This window comes from Prionailurus viverrinus, chromosome B3 (assembly GCF_022837055.1).
Source record: "Prionailurus viverrinus isolate Anna chromosome B3, UM_Priviv_1.0, whole genome shotgun sequence".
NCBI lineage: Eukaryota > Metazoa > Chordata > Mammalia > Carnivora > Felidae > Prionailurus > Prionailurus viverrinus.
In genome coordinates this window covers 68,885,858-68,909,605 of record NC_062566.1, presented here as the reverse complement: position 1 = coordinate 68,909,605, position 23,748 = coordinate 68,885,858, and the positions used below count along the sequence as shown (strand labels likewise).

General features: G+C 42.0%; 1 protein-coding gene across 1 annotated transcript; it reads right to left on the bottom strand.

Annotated features, from left to right (window-relative positions):
- Positions 1-2,161: 2,161 nt before the first annotated feature.
- LOC125168199 (uncharacterized) lies at positions 2,162-23,099 on the bottom strand. Its single transcript, XM_047863116.1, has 3 exons — positions 22,693-23,099; positions 14,156-14,602; positions 2,162-3,253 (listed from the first exon to the last, which is right to left on the bottom strand). The coding sequence occupies exons 1-3, from the start codon at positions 23,097-23,099 to the stop codon at positions 2,236-2,238; spliced, it is 1,872 nt and encodes a 623-aa protein (XP_047719072.1). The 3' UTR covers positions 2,162-2,235.
- Between the last annotated feature and the right edge of the window lie 649 nt (positions 23,100-23,748).

Here is a 23,748-nt window from a genome sequence, read left to right as displayed (position 1 = left end):
TGAAAAAAGTCAGGGTCCTTTAACTTTAAGAATGAGGAATGGATGCCAGGCAGGTAGAAAGTACATATGACCATGTCATAATTTATGGTTTTTTATTCTGAAGAAGTCTAAAATTTTATATAACCAAATTCATAAATTTATCTTTATGTTTCTTTCAGGAAAAAAACTCCCTAAATATCTTTTTTTTTTTTTAAGTAAGCTTCATGCCCAGAGTGGAGACCAGTATAGGGCTTGAACTCACGACCATGAGATCAAGACCTGAGCTGAGATCAAGAGTTGGATGCTTAACTGACTGAGCCACCCAGAAGCCCCCTATACATCTTTAATGAGACAATTTTTACCTAAATTTTCTTTTTTTTAATGTTTTCAAGGTTTATACTTATTTAATTCATTTTGAATTTGTTGCAGTTTAAGATATCAAGTGAGGATCTAACTTAACTTTTTCTTCAAGATACTAGATGATCTCTTATACCTTCATTTATTCAACACATTCCTTCAGTAAAACATAATACCTGGTACTTAACATGGTGCTTTTTCCATACTAAGTCCTGTGCTAAGCATTCTAACATATTTTAATGCATTAGTGTTTATAAGGGTTCTATGAGGTAGATACTATTATTATTATCTATATATATTACTGAGATACAAAGAAGTATTGCTTACTGAAACTTCAATGGCTAATAGATATCTGACATCTGAACCTAGGTGGTTGACTTCCGGTATCTTTTGGTAGGCTTCCAATCTCTGTGCTATACTGCCTCTCAAAATGATTGATGTCCACAGCATGCCTTGTAGTTACTGGCTTTGCAGCTAGTAGACTTCCGTAGTACCCATGCCTATTTTTGTTCCCACCAGTTGGCTTGTACTAAGAATCAGCTGTTTGTTCACAAACCTCAATTTGATAATTGGACTTGTTATTATAATTACATATTTTAGCTAAATAAAGATAAAACAATGAAACATGAGCATAACAACAAAGTTATCTATGAAAACCAAGTTGATTCCTTTCAACAGATTCCATAAAGCCAGATAATGAAAAAATTTGGTTGACTGAGGTGTGGGCAAGAACCGTGAAGGTTGGCAAACAAACAAAAAGCAAAAACTCTACAATTCTGCTCTCAGTTTCCCAAGCACCTATGAAATTTTTGTATTACTGAAACAAATCCTGAAAATTAGAGGATACCCAATGAACGTGGTTTAAACAAAAGAGATTACAACAATCACCACACTCATTCTCATAAAAAAGGATATTTATAGATTAGTGAATACATATTTGTTTATAGTTTTAATTTCAACTAAGTGCTTAAAATGTGTATCACCTTGAAAAATTTTTTAAATATTTATTTATTTTTGAGAGAGAGAGCCCACATGTGAGCGGAGGAAGGACAGAGAGAAGGAGACAGACGATTGGAAGCAGGCTCCACGTTAACAGAAGAGAACCCTATCTGGGGCTCAAACTCACAGAACTGTAAGATCATGACCTGAGCCAAAGTCAGATGCTTAACCACTTAACTGAGCCACTCAGGCACCACAGGTGTATATCATTTTAAAATTGTTCTTCTGCTTTAACTTCTCCCTTGACCCCAGATAAACCACCAAGTTAGTCCTAGTCCTAATCTCTCTGAAAGGAACTTTTATACCTGGATAGCCAATAGTCTTGGCATCATTTATTGATTTGAACTTCTTTTCTCTACTGACTAGAAAATGTACTTAATCATCTACTAGATCCTTATGTATACTGCATTATCTTTCCAGATTATCTATCCAGCTCCATTGTTCTATTTCTCAGTTCTTGACTTACTGTTTTAAATCCTGATACTTTCTTTAGCTTAATATTTCTTGGATATTCCACCTCATTAATATTTCCATATATGTCTTACTTCTGAAGTTTATTATTAATATATTCTTGTTGAGGATCTTTATCAATTGTGAAAATTCTAGTGAAGAAGGTATTCTATCCTTCGTTATAACGTAAAAATGAGGCAAGATTAACAAACTCGGATACAGCATGGCATCAGAAGCATGAACACCTAGCAGCATAGTAGTGGTATACTGAGTTTTCAATACCCTCTGAGAAGATTGCATGACTCAATAATATATGTAAGAAACCACTGTAGATTAAAGCACATGTTAAAAATTGTCAGGAATGAGACAGTTCATGGAGATCATGACAGAACTGCATTTGTAGAGGTTCAGGCAAGACACAAATTTTCCCCATTCAGGCCCAGCTTATCTTTATGAGAGGAGCTTGCTTAATTGCTTGCTAAACACCTGTATCACTTGTTTATTCCTGAGGGTGTAGATGAAGGGATTGAGCATCGGGGTCACCACGGTGTTGAGCAAGGCCACCACCTTGTTCCTGTCCTCCCCTTCATTTCCCTTGCCTGACCGGATGTACATGAAGATGCAGCTTCCATAGAAGAGAGACACAACAATGATGTGGGAGGAGCAGGTTGAGAAGGCTTTCTGCCTCTCCTTGGCCGAGGGGATGCGCAGGATGGTGTGGAGGATGTGGCCATAGCAGGTGGCCGTCACGGACAGAGTGCCCAGCAAACTGAGGTTGGCCACAATAAAACCCAGAAGCTCTATCAGACTCGTGTCTGCACATATGAGTTCCAGGAGTGGAAAGTTGTCACAAAAGAAATGGTTAATGACGTTGGGGCCACAAAATGGCTGCTGAAGTATGATGGAACTTGGAAAGACAATGAGAAGGAATCCTGCCATCCATGAACAAAGAACCAGCTGTATACAGACCCTTCTGCTCATGATGGTTGCATAACGCAAGGGGTTACATATGGCCACATACCTGTCAAAGGACATCACTGCCAGTAGGAAGAACTCTGTGGTGCCTAGGAAGAAATAGAGGAAAAACTGGAGAAAGCAGCCTGGGAGAGAGATGGTCTTGTATCCAGTCAGGATGTTGGTCAGCATCTTGGGGAAGATGACCGAGGTGAACCAGATCTCCAGGACAGCAAAGTTGCGGAGGAAGTAGTACATGGGGGTGTGGAGGCGCCTGTCCACGAGGGTGATGCCCACGATGAGGAGATTCCCCAGCAGAGTGAGGAGGTAGGTCAGCAGCAGCCCCAGGAAGATGAGCATCTGCAACTCACAGGCATCTGAGAGTCCCAGCAGGACAAACTCGGTGACAGCGGTGTAGTTACGCATGGCTCCTCTGACCTCTGCTGAGGGTGGCCAATCAGAGGTGTGAAGCATCAGGAGGAGGGATGTTCTGGCGACCCAAGGACACTTGGAACTGAAAGGAAAGAGGGATTCAGAGCTGAAGGAATCCTTTAATTCTTTGATCTCTGAGTCCCTTTGTCTCCCTTCTCAGGCTGGTTGTCCAGATCTCATGCAGTTAGCATCAAGTCACACATACTTTGACGAAACGTAAATCAATTTTGGGGGAGTCCTTGGGAAAAGTTTTCCCATTTCTCTGTTTCTATTAGGAAACTCCGTGTTAAACTCCTTTCATTCTTTTCTCATATTCATCCCACCGCTACAGGGGGGTCTCTCAAGTGTATTAAAATGTATGCCACTGCAAATCCTGTACCTGATGTATCACAGACCTTGATAGAAAGCATTGGTGGAATACTTACCCTATAGCTGGTTACAGAAGGCATTTAAGTTAGAGATGGTGGTTGCACCTGAGCTCCATCATTCACCAACAAGTCTGGGACCGTTATCTACCTAACCAAAACTGTTTCCTTGGTGGGCACAGTAAGAGCACCTTTGTAAAAAGTTCTCCCACAACTTAAATAAATAATGCATTTCCAACACTTAGCACAAGGCTAGCCACAGAGCAAGCACTCACATAGTGTTAGGTATGTTCATTTCCTCCTTTGTGACTGAAACTCTAGTGGGACGATAATAAGAGGAAATCAGAGTAAAATTGGAGAAAAGATACCGTGACTTGGGCAATATGTACTGAAACAAACTGTTTAAAAAATACAAAGATATTATCAGCTCATTAGGGAAAGCTTAGGAAACATAGAAAATCCATAGGAAACGGAGCAAAAATTTCACATGTAGCCCCACAGAGACATTTTTATTCAGATTTTGATTTACTTCTATTGTATTTTTTCCATTCTTAGTGTTTAATAACAGTGTTTATTGCTTTACATACCATGCTCAGAGATTATGTATTTTGTACCTCTTTCCTTCTGACATATTAGTGTCACGTTATTATAAACATTTTGTTAATCTGTTATTTGGCTGATACTTTTCAAGGGATGCATGTGCTATGAAACTATATGCTATGATACATAGTGTGGGAGAGAGCATATATTCGCAGATGAGGCATCATGCTTAATTTTTGGGGATAATATCCTAATAATGATAACAAAGAATCGTAACAATTAACAGTGATATCCAAGATTGTTCATCACTCAATTTCAAATTTGGAGAGTATATATCTTTGTTTTAAGTGATTGTCACTTCTCTGTTTTACATTACTTAATATTGTCCTTAGAGATCTGGATACAGAACTACACAAGCTTGTCACTGGTTGTTCTTCATAGAAATGACAGGTTGAGGCGAGCTTCTATAGGGAGGAGGTGACTCCATCCAAGACAGGAGCAGGACCTAATGTGATCAGATTGCATCAGAAAAGTGATAACATACGACATTATAGCTACGTGACATATGTATTTCCATGGAGAAGGACTGGATGAGAACCTGGGAAAAGGAACATGATTGCCAATCAGGATGGGAGGATCGTGGGTGATTTTTTCTTTCCTCTTTTAATTATTGTAATGTTTGCTTATGAAATAACAAGTTCAAACTCATAAGAGGAACCAGCACAGTCAGCCCATTTGTGTTAAGATTTGGGCAGAACGTTTCAGGAGAGACAAAGGGGAAACCAATGGCTGTCCATGAAAACGGTAAACAAAAGCTTTAGAGATTCTGGGACTCATGAGCTGGACCTGGGTCAAGACAGTGAGAATGATGAAAAGAATCAAAGAGGTCAGCTGGGCGGTAGCCTGCCTGTGGCACCTGTAAACACATGACAGGTTTCTGGGCAGGGTGTCCAGAGCAGTCGGATTCCCCTTCCCCCATTCCAAAAATTGCACCCATGCAGGTTACCTCACTAGCTGCCAGGTGAGGTGTTCTATTGTCTTCAAGGCAGTTGTGATGATGGAGACTCCTGGTTTTCAGAGGAAGCTCCTGGCTCTGCAATGTTGCCCAAGGACTATGTTTCTTGGGGGATCCACCAGGGATTCAAAATGAAGGAAGCTCCAGAGCTGTAACATGGTCGGAAGGTCATGGACATAGGCGGGCCCTGTCCTCTTTGTACCGCACGTGTCCCAAACCTCCATGTTTCCAACAACCAGTCTTCCTTAAGAAATGCTCCGTGACTCCTTGGTCACCAACATCCCCAGATAGCTCATCTCTGGGCGTTCCCCAGAACTTCTGGAGTCACCAGTTTTTCAGGAAGTTTCTGTTGCTTCTGCCCCATCATAGCATCTCTGCTGGACCACTTTCTTGGGGAAATGGATGTAGAAACATCATCAATTATTCACCCATCTCTCCTAAACTAAGACAGAGACAGACATCAATGTTGAGACTCATATGACTCATCTTCAATTGGGCTCAAGAGGTTTCTAGGCAGAATGGTACATGCCCTTCCAGGGGCATGGTGCCCATAGAGGATTCTGGGGTAACCTATTAGTGGCAGACTCCTTGTCTCTGTGGAGCTGGCATCGGGCCTGGGCTGCCTTAGGTTCTGTTTGGTCTCCATGGAACTCAGAGATATACTGGGTACACAGCTCAAACTTAGCCGGTCTAGAGTGTCTCCCTCTTCTCTTGTAGGATGGAGCTGTGCTTCCCCTGAGATTCATTACCATCCGTGGTAATAGGGACCTGAGGAGGTCCCTTACCTCTAACTTTCTTCAACTTTGAGAGTGAGAGTTTCCTTTGTTCTGGCTGAGAAACTCAAAACTCCTAATGAAGTTTAATGATAACAAAGAAGTGCAATTATGAAAACACTCAACAAATATTTGTTGAGTGCTTATTGTGTGGCAAGTACTGGTCTACACACCAGCGAAGTATAGGCAGAGTCTTGTGGGGACCAAAGACATTAAGCCATCACACTAATAAGTAATTGCTATTGTGACTAGTGTTCTGAAGGAGAGCTCATAAGATAGCCTGAGCTAGGCTGAAGTACAAGGGAAGTTGTTCCTGATGAAGTTCTATGAAGCTGAGACCTGTAGGATGAGTTGGCATGTGGGGGATGAAACACTTTAATTAATTAGTTAATCCTTCATTCAACACATATTGAGCACCTACTATGTGTCAGGCTCTGTGCTGTGCACTGAGGATGACTATGAGTGGTGAATGAAACACACATGCTCCAGTCCCCATGGAATTTCCTCTCCATTGGGAGAACCTTGGTAAGAGGGCCTTGGGACTGTCCCCATCTTAGTCATTGACCCAGTCAAGTGAAAGCTACTCTGTGATACCACCTTCTCTCTTTGGTCACCAAACTACTGCCTAGAGTGGGTAAAACCGGCTGAGATAAATTGACTGAAGTAGTATGATTTTAGGAGCCAATGATGTGTTCGAAAAGCCAAATGAGTGACTGGCTTTCAGTTATCTGTTTCAAATGACTGAATGAAGTTAATTTGATTAGGGTTTCTCTGGGAATCTGGCTATTCTTGATGTGGTAAGATGACTAGGGTTGGCGACCCACTCTCTAACACCTCATTATGTCCTATAAACTGCTTTTGTAGTCACCTTACTTCTGGTAGGAGTTATGACTACACCAGTGACCGATAACAAGGAGGCCCCAGTAGTTGGACAGGCGAGGGTAAAGAGTGAACATGGCCTACCCTGGTTATACCTGCTGGGATATGCTTATAGAAATTTTATTCCTTCTCTACTCAGACCAGAAAGGGCCTGGATTTCTGAGTCCTGTAGCTTTTGAATGGTGATCATCCATCAGTGGGCACCTGCGAGGCATGGTGAGAAATTAAAACATTGACTCCCCTACATGATAAAGATTCTCCCTTTTCTTCACTGGATCTTGAGAGGGCACTCTCAAGATCCCAAGGTTTTATCCATACTTTGTGCCCAAGGTTTTATCCTTACTTTGTGCATCTTTGTTTCTGTGTAAAGGGCCTGCCATCTGAAAGAAAAACAACCTGATTTATTCTCCTCCAAACTGGAAAACTAGTCTTTTTCTCACACTAAAATTCAGAGGAGGAACATATGTAAATATGTACTAACAAGACAGTAGAAGGGCTATGAAGGCATAGAGGTGGGTGTTTGAGGAAAGAAAAAGGAGTGAGACCTGTCTTAGATGGATGTCCAGGAAAGGCAAGCCTAAGGAAGTATGAGTGCAGCCCACACTGGAAGGCAGAGCTTGGAGTTATCCAGGTGACTGGCTGGGACATTTCCAGGCAAAGACAAGATGGTATTTCAAGACCATGATTTGGCAAAGGGGTGGTGTTTTTGAAGCACAGAAAGAAGGCCAGTGAGTCACGAAGACAATGATAGTGATTTGAGATTTGGCTGGAGAGTTGTGCTGGGTTCCAGATTTGCAGAGCCTTGAGAGCCTCGTGTGGTAAGGAGGATGGTGCATTCCAAGTGCAACTGGAAGCTATTGGAAGGTGTTCAGCAGAGAAGGGACACGATCTTGTTTATGTTTTAAAAAGACATCATTCTGGGCACCTGGGTGGCTCAGTCGGTTAAGCGGCCTCAGGTCATGATCTCACAGTTTGTGAGTTCGAGCCCCACGTCGGGCTCTGTGCTGACAGCTCAGAGCCTGGAGCCTGTTTCAGATTCTGTGTCTCCCTCTCTCTGACCCTCCCCTTCATGCTCTGTCTCTGTCTCAAAAATAAATAAACGTTAAAAAATAAAAAAAAATTTTTAAGAGGCGTCATTCAGGATGCCTGGGTGGCTCAGTTGGTTAAGCGTCCAACTTTGGCTCAGGTCATGAACTTGAGGTTCAGGGGTTTGAGCCCCGTGTCGGGCTCTGCGCTGACAGCTAGAGCCTGGAGGCTGTTTCTGATTCTGTGTGTGTGTCTCTCTCTGCCCCTCTCCTGCTCGTGCTCTGTCTCTCTCTGTCTTTCATTACTAAATAAACATTAAAAAAAGTTTAAAAAGGCATCACTCTGGCAGATAGTAGAAAGAAGAAATTGGAACAGGCAAGAGGAACAGGAAAGTGGATCAGGGGATTTATTGCAGGGTGTGGGGGGAAAATCACATAGGAAAACTGTCATCACTTTTGATGAAGAGTCAATAGAGTAGGAGAAAAAATAGGGGCAGGCAAATGTGGATTGAGGGTATGAGAAAAGGAAGTGTGGCCAGGGTATAAAACCTTGGAAATGACCAGGCCTGGCGAGGCAGGCAGAGGCAGAGCACAGAAAGGGGATCCTTGAGGAAGGGAGTGGTTGGTGGTTCGAATCGACTGCAACCAGTAGATATCTGGGAAGTCTGTCTGCAGGTGGCAAACATTTTTGGCTAGCTGGTAGTTGAGGAGTGTGAATATAGTTCCTGGAGAGGTTGGGGAACAGACTGGCAGAAACTAAGTAGAAAAACACGTCCTCAATGGATGGAAGAATAGGCATGTTCTCAGGATCAGGATTGAGGCACTGAATGGAAGGCCAGGATCCAATTCCCAGGACTGGGCACAAGAGCCTTTGTTTCAGAAACAAGGCAAAAGTTTAGTCACTATAAAAGGAGCACCAGGGTGAATGTGGACTACCAGGAAGTGAGGCTGAGGCTGTGTCCCACAGAGCTGGCCTGAATCTTTCCCAAATCTCCCTGCCTGCAGCCAGGATTGTCCCAGAACTTGGAGGGAAGGGTCAAATGAGGAAAGGACAGGTTTTGTCAAGAGGGAACCACCACTGAGACCACTTAAAAGTTGTCACACTGGGATTCTGCCGTCTCCATTTTGCCTGCCTTGTCTTCTTTTAGCCATTGCTTTGTTACCTTAAATTCCATTCAAAGATTCATTGAACACTCACCTTGTGTTAGGAGCCATGGGGAACCCAACAATGAAGATGACATGGTCCCTGCTCTATAGGAGCCCAAGATGGAGTATTCTGTCTAGGTAATTATTATACAGGTGGATTGCATTGTAGCCTCTTGGAGATTCCATAGAGATTATGTTTGCTCCTAGCTACAAGAATAGCGACAGAAGTAATGCGGTCTCTGTGTTGTTAGTTTGTGACATTCAGTGGGACATCAGATAGCATATTTACTTGGTGTCACAGATTGGTCTTACATACTTCTTGTGATAGACAGCCTCTGAGATGGCCCCAGGGTCTGTACCGTATCGTATTCATGTCCCTGTGTAATCCTCTCCCCTTGTGTGTGGCTGGAACTGGTGACCAGCTCCTAATGAATAGAACACAGGAAAAGAGATAAGATGTCACTTCTGAGAATGTTCCAAAGATTCTGTGGTTTCCATCTTCTATGCCCTCTCTTGGTCTCTTGATTGTTCTGAGGGCAGCCAGCTGCCTTGTTTTGAACTGCCTTGCGGAGAAGCCCCTGTGTCAAGGAATTGATGTCTCTAGACAACAGCCAGCAAGGACTTGAGGCCTGTCAGCAGCCACATGAGGGGACTTGGAAACAGATATTCTCCCAGATGGAGCCTTGAGTGGCTGTCATTTTAGCTTATGCCTTGGTTATAGCCTTGTGAGAGATCCTGAGCCAGAGGCACCAGTTGAGTCATGTCCTGATTCCTACCTCAGAAACTGTGAGCTAATAAAGGCTTGTTGTTTTAAGGTGCTGAGTTTTTGGATAGTATGTTACACAACAATGGATAATGAATACCGTTCTCTTCAGGATTCTAGCTTTTATTTTTGAGGTGTCATAGTGGGGTACTCAAAGCACGATGAGCTGAGTACAGATATCCTACTTCCTGTGCCTTTGGTCTTAAGCTCTCTGCTGATGATAGCTACTTTGAACTTTCTTTATACTCTAAATCTTGAGCTTAGTTTACTCATTAATGATTATCATATAAAGTCTTAGAGAGTAGTATTTGTTACTCTGGATTTGAATATAGAGATTTCATCATCCAAGTGGTTAGTGACGGGCTTACAAATACTAACATCACAATTTCTTCTCAGCTCTATGACAATTCTGCTTTTTGGATAGCTTTTGTGCTGTAAACTAAACAATGAGAATGAGAAATAGACAAGTAGACAATTCCATTGTCACCAGAAATTGTTACGAAGAGTTCCTTGTCTCATGGGGTGCCTGGGTGGCTTGGTCGGTTGAGTGCCCAACTTCAGCTCAGACCATGATCTCACAGTTTGTTAGTTGGTTAGTTCATGAGTTCGAGCCCCGCCTGCTTCAGATCTTGTGTCCCCTTCTGTCTCTGCCCCTCCCCGACTGGTGCTCTCTATTTCAAAAAAATGACCAACCAACCAACAATCTAACATTAAAAAAAAAAAAAAAAAAGAGTCCTTGTCCTAGTCAACATGCTTATCCCAAGTTTGCTGTGTCCACAATACAGTTGCCTAAGACAGGACCAACTCTGAACCTCCTAAGCCAGCTTTTCTCCTTACTGCTTTGTTTCTGTGATAACATCTTTTGGATTACCTAGACTCAATATCCGGGGCTCTCCTTTAATTCTGTTTTTTCCTGTGATCGTTTTTCCTCTTTAGTACCCAAGCCCTAGCAGGTTCTGCCTGTGCAACATCTCTTACATATTTTTTCTTGTTGCATTGCCATGTATACTACTCAAGTTACCTCTTGTTTGAAGTATTTCTGTTATCTTTTTAACTTTTTATTAAATTTCAAACATATACAAAAGTAGAGAGGTTATATAATGAACCTCCATATAATCATTACCTAACTTTGACAATAACTAAGTCATGTCCATTCTTGTTTCACCTACACACACCCCCAGTTTCCCCTTTCCCATATTATTGTGAAACAAATCCCAGACATCATGTCATTTCATCTGTACGTTTCAGTAAATATTAAAGCCATAGTACTCTTTAAAATGTAAATATAACACCATTACTACTTTTTAATTTTTTTTTGGCTTCAGGAGTAGAATTTAGTGATTCATCACTTATGTGTAACAACCGGTGCTCACCATAACAACTGCCCTTCTTAATACCCATCGGCCATTTACCCCAATCCTCCACCCACCTCCCTCCATCAACCTTCAGTTTGTTCTCTTTTGTTAAGAGTGTCGGGGCGCCTGGGTGGCGCAGTCGTTAAGCGTCCGACTTCAGCCAGGTCACGATCTTGTACTCTGTGAGTTCGAGCCCTGCGTCAGGCTCTGGGCTGATGGCTCAGAACCTGGAGCCTGTTTCCGATTCTGTGTCTGCCCCTCCCCTGTTCATGCTCTGTCTCTCTCTGTCCCAAAAATAAATAAACGTTGAAAAAAAAATAAAAAAAAAAAGAGTGTCCTATGGTTTGTTTTCCTCTCTTTCTCTCTTTTTTTTTTTACCTTCCCACGTGTTCATCTGTTTTTTTTTTCCTTTAAATTCCATATATGACTGAAATCATATGGTGTCTGTCTTTCTCTGACTGACTTACATGGCTTAGCATAATATACTCCAGCTCCATTATTACCTTTAAAAATGAAAAATACGTCAATCATCAAAAGGATTATTATTTTAATTTGAATTGTCCTATTACTATGGTTGACCATCTTGCCTTATTGATTGGCTCTTTGTGTTTGCTTTTCTGTGAAGTATCTATGCATATCCTTTGCTCTTTATCTATTGGGTGGTTTGTCTTTGTATATTATGAATAATAACCCCCTATTAGTAATATGCATTTTCCATCTACCCCCCTTCCTACATACCCATTCAAACAATTCTTCCTACAGTTCTCTTTCCCTTGACCAGTGGATGGGATTCAGGATATGTATGATGAATTTTCTGGCCACTCATATTATTTTAGAAGTTCTCCATTCGCTATAAGTCCAAAGAATCGGGTTATTACGTTGCCCAATTCTATGTAATTGTTAAAATTCTGAACATCACTGAAAGTGAAAAGGTACTCCTTGCTCCACTTAAGGCCTCTTTCAGGTGGGAAATCTTCAGAGGGAAAAGGTGTGTGCTGTTGGCTTCATCTGCCTTAACTCTGTATGCCCACCTCCCCCTTGCCTGTGTTTTCCACCCCTGCCCTCTTCCAGGGATATGGGACAGGGGGGTGGTGGCAAGTAGGGGATGGAGAACCTAGAGGAAACAGAAGGTGATACGGACAAAGACAGTAGTGGTGGTGGTGGTTAGAAGTGGTGGGGTGCTGTGTATATTTTGAAGGCATAATCTACAGAATTTGCCAATGGATTGGCTGTCTGATATAAGAGAAAGAGGGAGAGTCAAAGATAAAATAGTTTTGCTCTATCTGGAATCTCTATTTTTCTTACTGTGGTAGAATACATGGAAGATAAAATTGACCATTTTGACCATTTTAAAGTGTACGGCTCAGCGGCATTCACAGTGCTGTGCAATCATCAGCACTACCCCTCTCAGACCCTTTTCATCATCTGAAACCAAAACTCTGCATCCATTAAACAATATGCATTCCCACCCCCACCTATAGCCCCTGATTCCCACCAGTCTACTTTCTGTCTCCATGATTCTGACTACTCTAGATACCTCACATAAATGGCATCATCCAATATTTGTACTTTTGTGTCTGGCTTCTTTCACTTAGCAGAATGTCTTCAAGATTCATCCATTTTGGAGCATGTGTCACAATTTCCTTCCTGTTCAAGGCAGAATAATACCCCATTGTATGTTTATAGCACATTTTGTTGATCCTTTTATTCATCAGCAGATATTTGAGTTGTCCCCATATTTGTGGTTAGTGTGAATAATGCTGCTATAAACGTGAATGTACAAATATCTCTTTAAGTCCCTGCTTTTGGTCCTTTTAGGTATATACCCAGGCTGGATTGTATAGTAAATCTATGTTTATTTTTGAGAAAGTGCCCTAGAGTTTTCCACAGTGGCTGCACCATTTTCCATTCCCACCAGCAATGCACAAGAGACAGGAAGACTGAGGCTCAGAGAAGTAACCAACCAGTAGGTAGAAGAGCTGTTATCGATAGGAATGAGGAATTTCTATCAATTTTAATAAAAAGAAGCATAAGAAGTTTGTGTACAGAATAATAAGCAATTGGGCTTAGTCCTCTGTTGAGTTCTTGCTGATGTATTACTGTGAGAGGAGCACAAGTGTGAAATGAGGGCAGTGCTAACAGAGAACTGTTAGCACCCTCTCGTCTGAGGGTGTTGGAGCAACAGACCCCAAAGAACCAGTTAGGGTGCAAGTACTTATTGAGTATTTATATGGTCAATGACAATGGGTTGGTGCTTGAGGCTTGTGGTGAATTACAGAGCTGGGACCTGCTCCCAAAGAGCTCTTTGTATTCTGTTGGGAAGCCAGGCAGACACAGATGGAATGAAGAGAATAATTCAAATCTGATAATTAATAAAAATGCTTTGGGGATCTAGAGAGCTTATGAGTTTATGCTGAGTTGCATAGTGACTGGCACCCCAGAAACATGGCAGCAGAGAATTTTCTAAGTGGGAAAGTCTCCATTTCTTGCAGGGGCCTGAATCGTGTTAGCCTTCCTGGGAACATTAGTTTCAGCCTCTTAATTCCACAGGTTTATAAGAAGAGCTTGTTTACCTGCTCCTTAAACACCTGCTTCACCTGCTTGTTCCGCAGGGTGTAGATGAAGGGATTGAGCATCGGGGTCACCACGGTGTTGAGCAAGGCCACCACTTTGTTCCTGTCCTCCCCTTCATTTCCCTTGCCTGACCGGATGTACATGAAGATGCAGCTTCCATAGAAGAGAGACACAACAATGATGTGGGAGGAGCAGGTTGAGAAGGCTTTCTGCCTCTCCTTGGCTGAGGGGATGCGCAGGATGGTGTGGAGGATGTGGCTGTAGCAGGTGGCCGTCACGGACAGAGTGCCCAGCAAACTGAGGTTGGCCGCAATAAAACCCAGAAGCTCTATCAGACTCGTGTCTGCACATATGAGTTCCAGGAGTGGAAAGTTGTCACAAAAGAAATGGTTAATGACATTGGGGCCACAAAATGGCTGCTGAAGTATGATGGAACTTGGAAAGACAATGAGAAGGAATCCTGCCATCCATGAACAAAGAACCAGCTGTATACAGACCCTTCTGCTCATGATGGTTGCATAACGCAAGGGGTTACATATGGCCACATACCTGTCAAAGGACATCACTGCCAGTAGGAAGAACTCTGTGGTGCCCAGGAAGAAATAGAGGAAACTTTGTAGGAAACAGCCTGGGAGAGAGATGGTCTTGTATCCAGTCAGGATGTTGGTCAGCATCTTGGGGAAGATGACCGAGGTGAACCAGATCTCCAGGACAGCAAAGTTGCGGAGGAAGTAGTACATGGGGGTGTGGAGGCGCCTGTCCACGAGGGTGATGCCCACGATGAGGAGATTCCCCAGCAGAGTGAGGAGGTAGGTCAGCAGCAGCCCCAGGAAGATGAGCATCTGCAACTCACAGGCATCTGAGAGTCCCAGCAGGACAAACTCGGTGACAGCGGTGTAGTTACGCATGGCTCCTCTGACCTCTGCTGAGGGTGGCCAATCAGAGGTGTGAAGCATCAGGAGGAGGGATGTTCTGGCGACCCAAGGACACTTGGAACTGAAAGGAAAGAGGGATTCAGAGCTGAAGGAATCCTTTAATTCTTTGATCTCTGAGTCCCTTTGTCTCCCTTCTCAGGCTGGTTGTCCAGATCTCATGCAGTTAGCATCAAGTCACACATACTTTGACGAAACGTAAATCAATTTTGGGGGAGTCCTTGGGAAAAGTTTTCCCATTTCTCTGTTTCTATTAGGAAACTCCGTGTTAAACTCCTTTCATTCTTTTCTCATATTCATCCCACCGCTACAGGGGGGTCTCTCAAGTGTATTAAAATGTATGCCACTGCAAATCCTGTACCCGATGTATCACAGACCTTGATAGAAAGCATTGGTGGAATACTTACCCTATAGCTGGTTACAGAAGGCATTTAAGTTAGAGATGGTGGTTGCACCTGAGCTCCATCATTCACCAACAAGTCTGGGACCGTTATCTACCTAACCAAAACTGTTTCCTTGGTGGGCACAGTAAGAGCACCTTTGTAAAAAGTTCTCCCACAACTTAAATAAATAATGCATTTCCAACACTTAGCACAAGGCTAGCCACAGAGCAAGCACTCACATAGTGTTAGGTATGTTCATTTCCTCCTTTGTGACTGAAACTCTAGTGGGACGATAATAAGAGGAAATCAGAGTAAAATTGGAGAAAAGATACCGTGACTTGGGCAATATGTACTGAAACAAACTGTTTAAAAAATACAAAGATATTATCAGCTCATTAGGGAAAGCTTAGGAAACATAGAAAATCCATAGGAAACGGAGCAAAAATTTCACATGTAGCCCCACAGAGACATTTTTATTCAGATTTTGATTTACTTCTATTGTATTTTTTCCATTCTTAGTGTTTAATAACAGTGTTTATTGCTTTACATACCATGCTCAGAGATTATGTATTTTGTACCTCTTTCCTTCTGACATATTAGTGTCACGTTATTATAAACATTTTGTTAATCTGTTATTTGGCTGATACTTTTCAAGGGATGCATGTGCTATGAAACTATATGCTATGATACATAGTGTGGGAGAGAGCATATATTCGCAGATGAGGCATCATGCTTAATTTTTGGGGATAATATCCTAATAATGATAACAAAGAATCGTAACAATTAACAGTGATATCCAAGATTGTTCATCACTCAATTTCAAATTTGGAGAGTATATATCTTTGTTTTAAGTGATTGTCACTTCTCTGTTTTACATTACTTAATATTGTCCTTAGAGATCTGGATACAGAACTACACAAGCTTGTCACTGGTTGTTCTTCATAGAAATGACAGGTTGAGGCGAGCTTCTATAGGGAGGAGGTGACTCCATCCAAGACAGGAGCAGGACCTAATGTGATCAGATTGCATCAGAAAAGTGATAACATACGACATTATAGCTACGTGACATATGTATTTTCATGGAGAAGGACTGGATGAGAACCTGGGAAAAGGAACATGATTGCCAATCAGGATGGGAGGATCGTGGGTGATTTTTTCTTTCCTCTTTTAATTATTGTAATGTTTGCTTATGAAATAACAAGTTCAAACTCATAAGAGGAACCAGCACAGTCAGCCCATTTGTGTTAAGAGTTGGGCAGAACGTTTCAGGAGAGACAAAGGGGAAACCAATGGCTGTCCATGAAAACGGTAAACAAAAGCTTTAGAGATTCTGGGACTCATGAGCTGGACCTGGGTCAAGATAGTGAGAATGATGAAAAGAATCAAAGAGGTCAGCTGGGCGGTAGCCTGCCTGTGGCACCTGTAAACACATGACAGGTTTCTGGGCAGGGTGTCCAGAGCAGTCGGATTCCCCTTCCCCCATTCCAAAAATTGCACCCATGCAGGTTACCTCACTAGCTGCCAGGTGAGGTGTTCTATTGTCTTCAAGGCAGTTGTGATGATGGAGACTCCTGGTTTTCAGAGGAAGCTCCTGGCTCTGCAATGTTGCCCAAGGACTATGTTTCTTGGGGGATCCACCAGGGATTCAAAATGAAGGAAGCTCCAGAGCTGTAACATGGTCGGAAGGTCATGGACATAGGCGGGCCCTGTCCTCTTTGTACCGCACGTGTCCCAAACCTCCATGTTTCCAACAACCAGTCTTCCTTAAGAAATGCTCCGTGACTCCTTGGTCACCAACATCCCCAGATAGCTCATCTCTGGGCGTTCCCCAGAACTTCTGGAGTCACCAGTTTTTCAGGAAGTTTCTGTTGCTTCTGCCCCATCATAGCATCTCTGCTGGAACACTTTCCTGGGGAAATGGATGTAGAAACATCATCAATTATTCACCCATCTCTCCTAAACTAAGGCAGAGACAGACATCAATGTTGAGACTCATATGACTCATTTTCAGTTGGGCTTAAGAGGCTTCTAAGCAGAATGGTACATGCCCTTCCAGGGGCATGGTGCCCATAGAGAATTCTGGGGTAACCTATTAGTGGCAGACTCCTTGTCTCTGTGGAGCTGGCATCGGGCCTGGGCTGCCTGAGGTTCTGTTTGGTCTCCATGGAACTCAGAGATATACTGGGTACACAGCTCAAACTTAGCCGGTCTAGAGTGTCTCCCTCTTCTCTTGTAGGATGGAGCTGTGCTTCCCCTGGGATTCATTACCATCCGTGGTAATAGGGACCTGAGGAGGTCCCTTACCTCTAACTTTCTTCAACTTTGAGAGTGAGAGTTTCCTTTGTTCTGGCTGAGGAACTCAAAACTCCTGATGAAGTTTAATGATAACAAAGAGGTGCAATTATTAAAACACTCAACAAATATTTGTTGAGTGCTTATTGTGTGGCAAGTACTGGTCTACACACCAGCGAAGTATAGGCAGAGTCTTGTGGGGACCAAAGACATTAAGCAATCACACTAATAATTACTATTGTGACTAGTGTTCTGAAGGAGAACTCATAGGATAGAATAGAATAGGTAGGATAGAATTTAGTGATTCATCACTTACATCTAACACCCAGTGCTCATCCCAACACGTGCCCTCATTCATGCCCACCACCCATTTAGCCCATCCTCTCCCCCAACTCCCCTCCAGCAATCCTGTTTGTTTTCTATATTTAAGAGTCTCTCATGGTTTGCTTCCCTTTCTGTTTTTATCTTATTTCCTCCCCCCTCCTTTCCTGTATGTTCATGTTTTGTTTCTTATCTGTTTGCTTGCTGGGTTTTTTGTTCAAAAATTTTTTTAAGTTTATTTATTTATTTACGTACTTATTTATTTAGTGTGTGTGTGTGTGTGTGTGTGTGTGTGTGTGTGTGTCGGTGTGTTTGTGTGTGTGAGGGAGAGAGAGAGAGAGTGAGAGAGAGAGAGATAGCGTGCACTCGCACACATGAGCGAGGAAGGAGCAGAAAGAGGTGAGAGAATCCTAAGCAGGCACCAATCAGGGTTCAATCTCACGAACTGTGAGATTATGACCTGAACCTAAATCAAGAGTCAAACTCTTAACTGACTGAGCCCCCAGGCACCCCCAACTGTTTGTTTCTTAAATTCCACATCTGCATGAAATCATGTATTTCTCTTTCTCTGACTGACTTATTTTGCTTAACATAATACACTCTAGTCCATCATGCAATGGACTTTCGGGCTCTTTCCATAATTTGGCTATTTGAGATAGTGCTGCTACAAACATTGGGGTACATGTGCCCCTTCGAATCACCACTCCTGTGTCCTTTGGATAATTTCCTAGTAGTGCAATTTCTGGGTCATAGGGTAGTTCTCTTTTTTATTTTTTGAAGAACCTCCATACTGTTTTCCTCAGTGGCTGCAACAGTTTGCAATCCTACCAACAGAGCTAAAGCGTTCCCCTTTGTCTGCATCCTTGCCAACATCTGTTGTTTCATGAGTTAATTTGATCCATTCTGACAGGGATGAGGTAGTATCTCATTGTGGTTTTGATTTGTATTTCCCTGATGATGTGATATTGAGTATCTTTTCATGTGTCTGTTAGGAATCCGGATGTCTTCTTTGGAAAAGCGTCTATTCATGTCTTCTGCCCCTTTCTTCACTGGATTATTTGTTTTTTGGGTTTTGAGTTTGATAAGTTCTTTATAGATTTTGGATACCAACCCTTTATCCAAAATGTCGTTTGCAAAGATCTTCTTCCATTGCGTTGGGTGACTTTTAGTTTTGTGGGTTGTTTCCTTCGCTGTGCAGAAGGTTTTTATCTTGATGAAGTCCCAGTAGTTCATGCTTGCTTTTGTTTCACTTGCCTCCAGAAAAATGTCTCATAAGAAGTTGCGGTGGCCAAAGCCAAAGACGTTGCCACTTGTTTTCTTCTCTAGGATTTTGGTGGTTTCCTGTCTTACATTTAGGTCTTTCATCCATTTCAAATTTATTTTTGTGTATTTTTTCAATTCATGAGCATGGAATGTTTTTCCATTTGTGTCTTCTCCAGATCTTTCAGAAGCTTTCTATAGTTTTCAGCATACAGATCTTTTATCTCTTTCGTTAGGTTTATTCCAAGGTATCTTATGGGTTTTGATGCAAATGTAAATGGGGTCGATTCCTGGATTTCTCTTTGTGCTGCTTCATATTGGTGTATAGAAATGCAACCGATTTCTGTATGTTGGTTTTATATCCTGCGACTTTGCTGAATTCATGGGTCAGTTCTAGCAGACTTTTGGTGGAGTCTTTTGGATTTTCCACATAGATTATCATGTAGTCTGCAAAGAGTGAAAGTTTGACTTCTTCCTTGCATATTTGTATGCCTTTTATTTCTTTTTGTTGTCTGATTGCTGAGGCTAGGACTTCCAACACTATATTGAACAACAGTGGTGAGAGTGGACATCCCTGTCATGCTCCTGATCTTAGGGGGAAAGTGCTCAGGTTTTCCCTGTTGAGGATGATATCAGCTGTGGGTCTTTCATATATGGCCTTTTATAAAATTAATTAATTAATTAATAATGTTTATTTTTTTGAGAGAGAGACAGAGACAGAGGGTGAGCGGGGAGGGGCAGAGAGAGAAGGAGACACAAAATCTGAAGCAAGCTCCAGGCTCTGAGCCATTAGCACAGAGCCCGACGGGGACTCTAAGTCATGAACTGTGAGATCATGACCTGAGCTGAAGTCGGACGCTTAACCGACTGAGGCACCCAGGTGCCCCTCGTATATGGCCTTTATTATGGTGAAGTATGTTCCTTCTACCCCTACTTTCTTGAGGGTTTTTATTTAAAAAAAGATGATGTATTTTGTCAAATGCTTTTCTGCATCTATTGAGAAGATCATGTGGTTCTTATTCTCTCTTTTATTAATGTGGTGTATCACGTTGATTGATTTGTGGACATTGAACCACCCTGTAGCCCAGGAATAAATCCCACTTGACCTGGTGAATAATTCTTTTAATATAGTGTTGGATTCAATTTGCTAGTATCTTATTGAGAATTTTTGAGAAATTTTGCATCAGGGAAATTGGCTTATAATTATCCTTTTTAGTGGGGTCTTTGTCTGGTTTTGGCCTCAAGGTAATGCTGACTTCACAGAATGGGTTTGGAAGCTTCCTTCCATTTCTATTTTTTGGAAAATCTTCAAAAGAATAGGTACTAATATTTCTTTAAATGTTTGGAAGAACTCACCTGGGAAGGCATCCGGCTTCCATGTATGTCTATAGCACATTTTGTTGATCCATTCATTCATCAACAGACATTTGAGTTGTCCCCATATTTTGGTTATTGTGAGTAATGGTGCTATAAACGTGGATGTACAAGTATCTGTTTGAGTCCCTGCTTTCAGTCCTTTTGAGCATATACCCAGAAGTGGAATGGCTGGATTGGATAGTAAATCTATGTTTATTTTTCAGGAAGTGCCCTAGTGTTTTCCACAGTGGCTGCACCATTTTCCATTCCCACCAGCAATGCACAAGAGCTCCAATTTGTTCACATTGTTGCCAACACTTGTTATTCTCTGTTTTTCACATTTAGAAAATACCAGCCAGGGATGCTTGCCTGGCTCAGTCAGTAGAGCATGTGACTCTTGATCTCAGGGTTGTGATTTCAAGCCCTAGTTTGGGTGTGGAGCCTACTTAAAAAAAATTAAAAATAAATAAACTAAATAAAAAATACCACCCATCTTAATGGGTATGAAGCAGTAAGTTCATTGTGAATTTGAGTACAAATTCACAATGTGAATTGTGAATTGCAATTCACACCTTGCACACCTTTTCATGTGTATTCAGCCATTTGTAGAATTGGGTTGCTTGTTTTTGTTATTGAGGACATATGTTTTGAGTTTATAGAAGTATGTAATCCCATTTTCAATCCATTCTGTGGTAATTTGTCTAATTAATTTTTCTATTTCTTTTTAGATTTTTTGGTAATTTTCTTTTTCTAGGAAATCATCCATTTCCTTCTGTTTTACAAATTTGTTGTCAAAGAGTCACACATGATTTTTTCTTACACAGATCGTTTCTACCCTGAATTATAGTTCTTGTGTGTTTCTATCTTCCTTGTTAGATTTCAAATCTTTCAAAGGCATAAAATAAATTTTATATCCCAGGCCACATAGTGCATCCTTGAGCATGACCTTTGTGTAATCATTATTTTGGAACAAGTAAATACAGTAATTGATTTCATTACTTATGTAATATTTGTTTATTTGTTAATATAGCTTTATTTTTGCCATCGCCAAAGTGGTGAACACTCTAGTATCAAATTTCAATAGGTCAAGTAGTATATTTCACTTTATATAATATTTAAGATAACATTTGGGATACGCAATTCATTATGGCATTTTGAGGGTGACCAGTTGTCAATGGTATGAAATTCAGAAGGAAGAGACAGAAGGTAGGATGAGAAATGGAAGGAAAGAACTAACATTCATTGAGGCCTTACTGTGTGCCAATCACTGTTTGAGGCACTTTGCATAGAACATCTCCTCTGACATTCATCAGAATCCTTTGGAATGCACATTGTGTCCCCGTTTTACAGATGGGAAGACTGAGGCTCAGAGAAGTAACCAACCAGTAGGTAGAAGAGCTGTTATCGATAGGAACGAGGAATTTCTATCAATTTTAATTTAAAAAAGCATAAGAAGTTTGTGTACAAAATAATAAGCAATTGGGCTTAGTCCTCTGTTGAGTTCTTGCTGATGTATTACTGTGAGAGGAGCACAAGTGTGAAATGAGGGCAGTGCTAACAGAGAACTGTTAGCACCCTCTCGTCTGAGGGTGTTGGAGCAACAGACCCCAAAGAACCAGTTAGGGTGCAAGTACTTATTGAGTATTTATATGGTCAATGACAATGGGTTGGTGCTTGAGGCTTGTGGTGAATTACAGAGCTGGGACCTGCTCCCAAAGAGCTCTTTGTATTCTGTTGGGAAGCCAGGCAGACACAGATGGAATGAAGAGAATAATTCAAATCTGATAATTAATAAAAATGCTTTGGGGATCTAGAGAGCTTATGAGTTTATGCTGAGTTGCATAGTGACTGGCACCCCAGAAACATGGCAGCAGAGAATTTTCTAAGTGGGAAAGTCTCCATTTCTTGCAGGGGCCTGAATCGTGTTAGCCTTCCTGGGAACATTAGTTTCAGCCTCTTAATTCCACAGGTTTATAAGAAGAGCTTGTTTACCTGCTCCTTAAACACCTGCTTCACCTGCTTGTTCCGCAGGGTGTAGATGAAGGGATTGAGCATCGGGGTCACCACGGTGTTGAGCAAGGCCACCACCTTGTTCCTGTCCTCCCCCTCTTTTCCCTTGCCTGACCGGATGTACATGAAGATGCAGCTTCCATAGAAGAGAGACACAACAATGATGTGGGAGGAGCAGGTTGAGAAGGCTTTCTGCCTCTCCTTGGCCGAGGGGATGCGCAGGATGGTGTGGAGGATGTGGCTGTAGCAGGTGGCCGTCACGGACAGAGTGCCCAGCAAACTGAGGTTGGCCGCAATAAAACCCAGAAGCTCTATCAGACTCGTGTCTGCACATATGAGTTCCAGGAGTGGAAAGTTGTCACAAAAGAAATGGTTAATGACATTGGGGCCACAAAATGGCTGATGAAAAGTGATGGAACTTGGAAAGACAATGAGAAGGAATCCTGCCATCCATGAACAAAGAACTGACTTCACACAGACCCTTTTGCTCATGATGGTTGCATAACGCAAGGGGTTACATATGGCCACATACCTGTCAAAGGACATCACTGCCAGTAGGAAGAACTCTGTGGTGCCCAGGGAGAAATAGAGGAAACTTTGTAGGAAACAGCCTGGGAGAGAGATGGTCTTGTATCCAGTCAGGATGTTGGTCAGCATCTTGGGGAAGATGACCGAGGTGAACCAGATCTCCAGGACAGCAAAGTTGCGGAGGAAGTAGTACATGGGGGTGTGGAGGCGCCTGTCCACGAGGGTGATGCCCACGATGAGGAGATTCCCCAGCAGAGTGAGGAGGTAGGTCAGGAGCAGCCCCAGGAAGATGAGCATCTGTAACTCACAGGCATCTGAGAGTCCCAGCAGGACAAACTCGGTGACAGTGGTGTGGTTCCTCATGGCTCCCCTGACCTCTGCTGAGGGTGGCCGATCAGAGGTGTGCAGCATCAGGAGGAGGGATGTTCTGGGGACCTCAGGAACTTTGTAACTGAAAGGAAAGGGGATGAATGTTCCATTTTTGTGTGACAGGTTCCTTTATTTCTTTGAAGGACGTATCTTTCCATCGCTCACTACTCAAGCTTGTTTTGTAACGTCCCTGGGTTTGCCATCTCATGTTTGATCCCTGGCACGTCTGTGTGTTGGAGGAAAAAGTGGTGATTTTAAGGGTGGCCTAAGTAAAGCCCCAAAGCAAAAATTATCCTTGCTTACTTTTTGAACCAAACTTTTCTTCTCAACACAGAATGAATCCTATTGCCCCTAACATTATAATCTATTTCCAATACTTTTACTTTTATATTTATTCCAACCATAGGTCTTTTTCCATAAATAGTTCATATTTGAGGGCAGTAACCTCTTTTTGCTTAACTTAGCCATTCACTGCAACAATCCATATCCTCGTAAACTGATTTAGAATGCATAGATGCTCTATTGTTTTTCAAGATTACCTGAAATTTGATACCTTTCATGAGTATTTGGATTACTAAAAAAAAGAGGAAATTTATGAGAGAAAAGCACAACTCTTACAAATCAAAAAAGAATAATTCAAGTAATATATGCATAAATAAAAATTCTTAAGAGGAAGTTTGGTATTCAAGAT